Genomic DNA, 2,053 nt, shown 5'->3' on the forward strand with positions numbered 1-2,053 from the left:
CTCACACAGCACAAGCTCGAGGCGCGTGCCAGTGAGCTGGACCAATTTTTCCTCAAGATGGCTATGCGTCTCAATCTCTGCAACCCGATCCAGCTGCAAACCTGTCGTGTACGCGGTTGTGAGCTGCTCTCGCTTATCGCCAAGTTCTTTGACGTGGACGCCGAGCAGGCCAAGAACCGCTCCGCGTTGGGCTTTTCGCGCAGCATTTCGATGCAACGAGAGGTGAGACGCCACAACCAGCAATTCTCCAAGAAGCGTCGCGGCAGCATCAGTGTCAGTATGGGCGTGGGTCTCAGTCGCCGCTTCTCATTCGGTTTCCAGGACCGGCATAGCGCAGTGGCAGCTCTGGCCCAGTGAGAACACCTCGTTATTTTATTGTAGGCAAGATATTTTAGACCGCCGTCGACTATTTAGCGTAACTCATTACGCGCCTCAACTAATCGTACATCCCATATTGCTTGGATATCCTCGTCTTGTGCTGGATTTTTATGCGAGACATACCGGAGTCTGGTATGTAACTATACACATGCGTGTGACTCCGAGTGTGGTAATGGGTCACGCCATAATACTACCAAACACCTGCATTGCCTTCAAGGCACACACACATTCTCGTCGCATCAGCGCTCGATGCAAAGTGGGTTCTACGTTTTCAACATGATCTACATGTTCTACGATCTACGGTGTCTCAAGTTGTTGCAGCAGGTGGTTCTGCTCGTCCACCACCAGAGCGTCCACGATCTCGTCCAGCAGCTCTCCATTCAGCATTCGCTCGATGCCAAACACCGTCACGTTCACGCGGTGGTCGCTCACGCGACTTTGGGGGAAGTTGTAGGTGCGTACACGTTCCGAGCGGTCACCTGAGCCCACTTGCGAGTTACGCATAGTCTGACGCTCAGCATCGCGTTTCCGACGGATACCGTCGAACACACGCGCACGTAGAATTTTCAGAGCTTTGGCCTTGTTCTGATGCTGTGACCGCTCATCCTGCACCGCCGCCACGATGCCAGTAGGAATGTGTGTGATACGCACAGCACTCTCGGTAGTGTTAACGTGCTGCCCGCCAGCTCCTGACGCGCGGTATACATCAATACGGAGGTCTTTGGGGTCGATCTCCACCTCCACTTCCTCAGCTTCAGGCAACACAACGACCGACACCGCACTCGTGTGCACACGCACGTCGTTCACTGGTACACGTTGCACACGATGCACGCCACTCTCAAATTTCATGCGACCGTAGGCTCCACGACCTGTAAGAGAACAGACGCACTCCTTCACGCCACCCAAGTCCGTTTCCGAGATGCTCATGAGCTCAAACTTCCAGCCCTTGGTCAGTGCCACCTTCTGATACATTTTGAGGATGTCTGCAGCGAATAAGCAAGCCTCGTCACCGCCGGTGCCAGCGCGGATCTCCAAGATCGAGCTTTTATCGTCTGCTTCATCGCGAGGGAGCATGAGACGCACCACCTCGCCCTCAAGCTTGTTAATTGTCTCAAGTAGCTCACGACGCTCCTCTTCAGCCATGTGACGCAGCTCCAGAGCGTCCGGGTCTTCGCTGTCCGCCTGTTCGGCGATCATCTCGTCCAGTTCCTCCACTGCATTTTGCTGGCTCTGCAGCTCGCGCACTGCCATTACTTTGGGCTCTAGCTCCGCCATCTCAATGGACAGATTCGTGATCTTGTCTGATGAGAAGCTGCCGTCATTGCTACACCAGCGTCACCATAACCACATTAGCACGCTACCTTATCTCAAGTACTATCTTGCAGCAAGCAATAGAGCAACGTACTGTGACAGTTCGTGCGCCAGCTCGTCGTAGCGGCGTCCCAACAGGTCCATTTGGTTCAGGATGGCAGCAGGCATCGCAAAACTGCGTCTCTGTACGGCATTTTGCTGCCACAAATTCGCTGCGATTGGAGCTCGCGTTCGCACAAGTCGCTGCGGTCGGAGAGGGCCGTCCGCCAGCGCCAGGACGAGACGCTGTCTTCGAAGCCACTGCAGCCCTGTGCTAAGCATTATTGTCGCTGTGTGGTGCACACCGCACGTCTTTTTCCGCCAT

At 54.8% G+C, this 2,053-nt stretch overlaps 2 protein-coding genes across 2 annotated transcripts; one reads left to right on the forward strand and one right to left on the reverse strand.

Annotated features, from left to right (window-relative positions):
• Positions 1 to 57: 57 nt before the first annotated feature.
• Positions 58 to 357, forward strand: PPTG_15454 (hypothetical protein; the record flags this gene model as incomplete). The annotated part of the gene is made up of 1 exon (XM_008913664.1): positions 58 to 357. One exon carries the CDS (start codon positions 58 to 60, stop codon positions 355 to 357), a length of 300 nt encoding a protein of 99 aa, XP_008911912.1.
• On the reverse strand, positions 351 to 2,045 carry PPTG_15455 (peptide chain release factor 1). Its single transcript, XM_008913665.1, has 2 exons — positions 1,784 to 2,045; positions 351 to 1,702 (listed from the first exon to the last, which is right to left on the reverse strand). Exons 1-2 carry the CDS (start codon positions 2,008 to 2,010, stop codon positions 676 to 678), a joined length of 1,254 nt encoding a protein of 417 aa, XP_008911913.1. The 5' UTR covers positions 2,011 to 2,045; the 3' UTR covers positions 351 to 675.
• Between the last annotated feature and the right edge of the window lie 8 nt (positions 2,046 to 2,053).

Source organism: Phytophthora parasitica (assembly GCF_000247585.1).
Source record: "Phytophthora parasitica INRA-310 unplaced genomic scaffold supercont2.55, whole genome shotgun sequence".
Taxonomy (NCBI): Eukaryota; Oomycota; class Peronosporomycetes; order Peronosporales; family Peronosporaceae; genus Phytophthora; species Phytophthora nicotianae.

Excerpts from the sequence above, each read along its gene's own strand:
- PPTG_15455 (XM_008913665.1), bottom strand. The coding sequence starts at position 2,010 with ATGCTTAGCACAGGGCTGCAGTGGCTTCGAAGACAGCGTCTCGTCCTG. Across the intron at positions 1,703-1,783 it reads CTGGCGCACGAACTGTCACA|CAATGACGGCAGCTTCTCAT; the intron begins GTACGTTGCTCT and ends ACGCTGGTGTAG.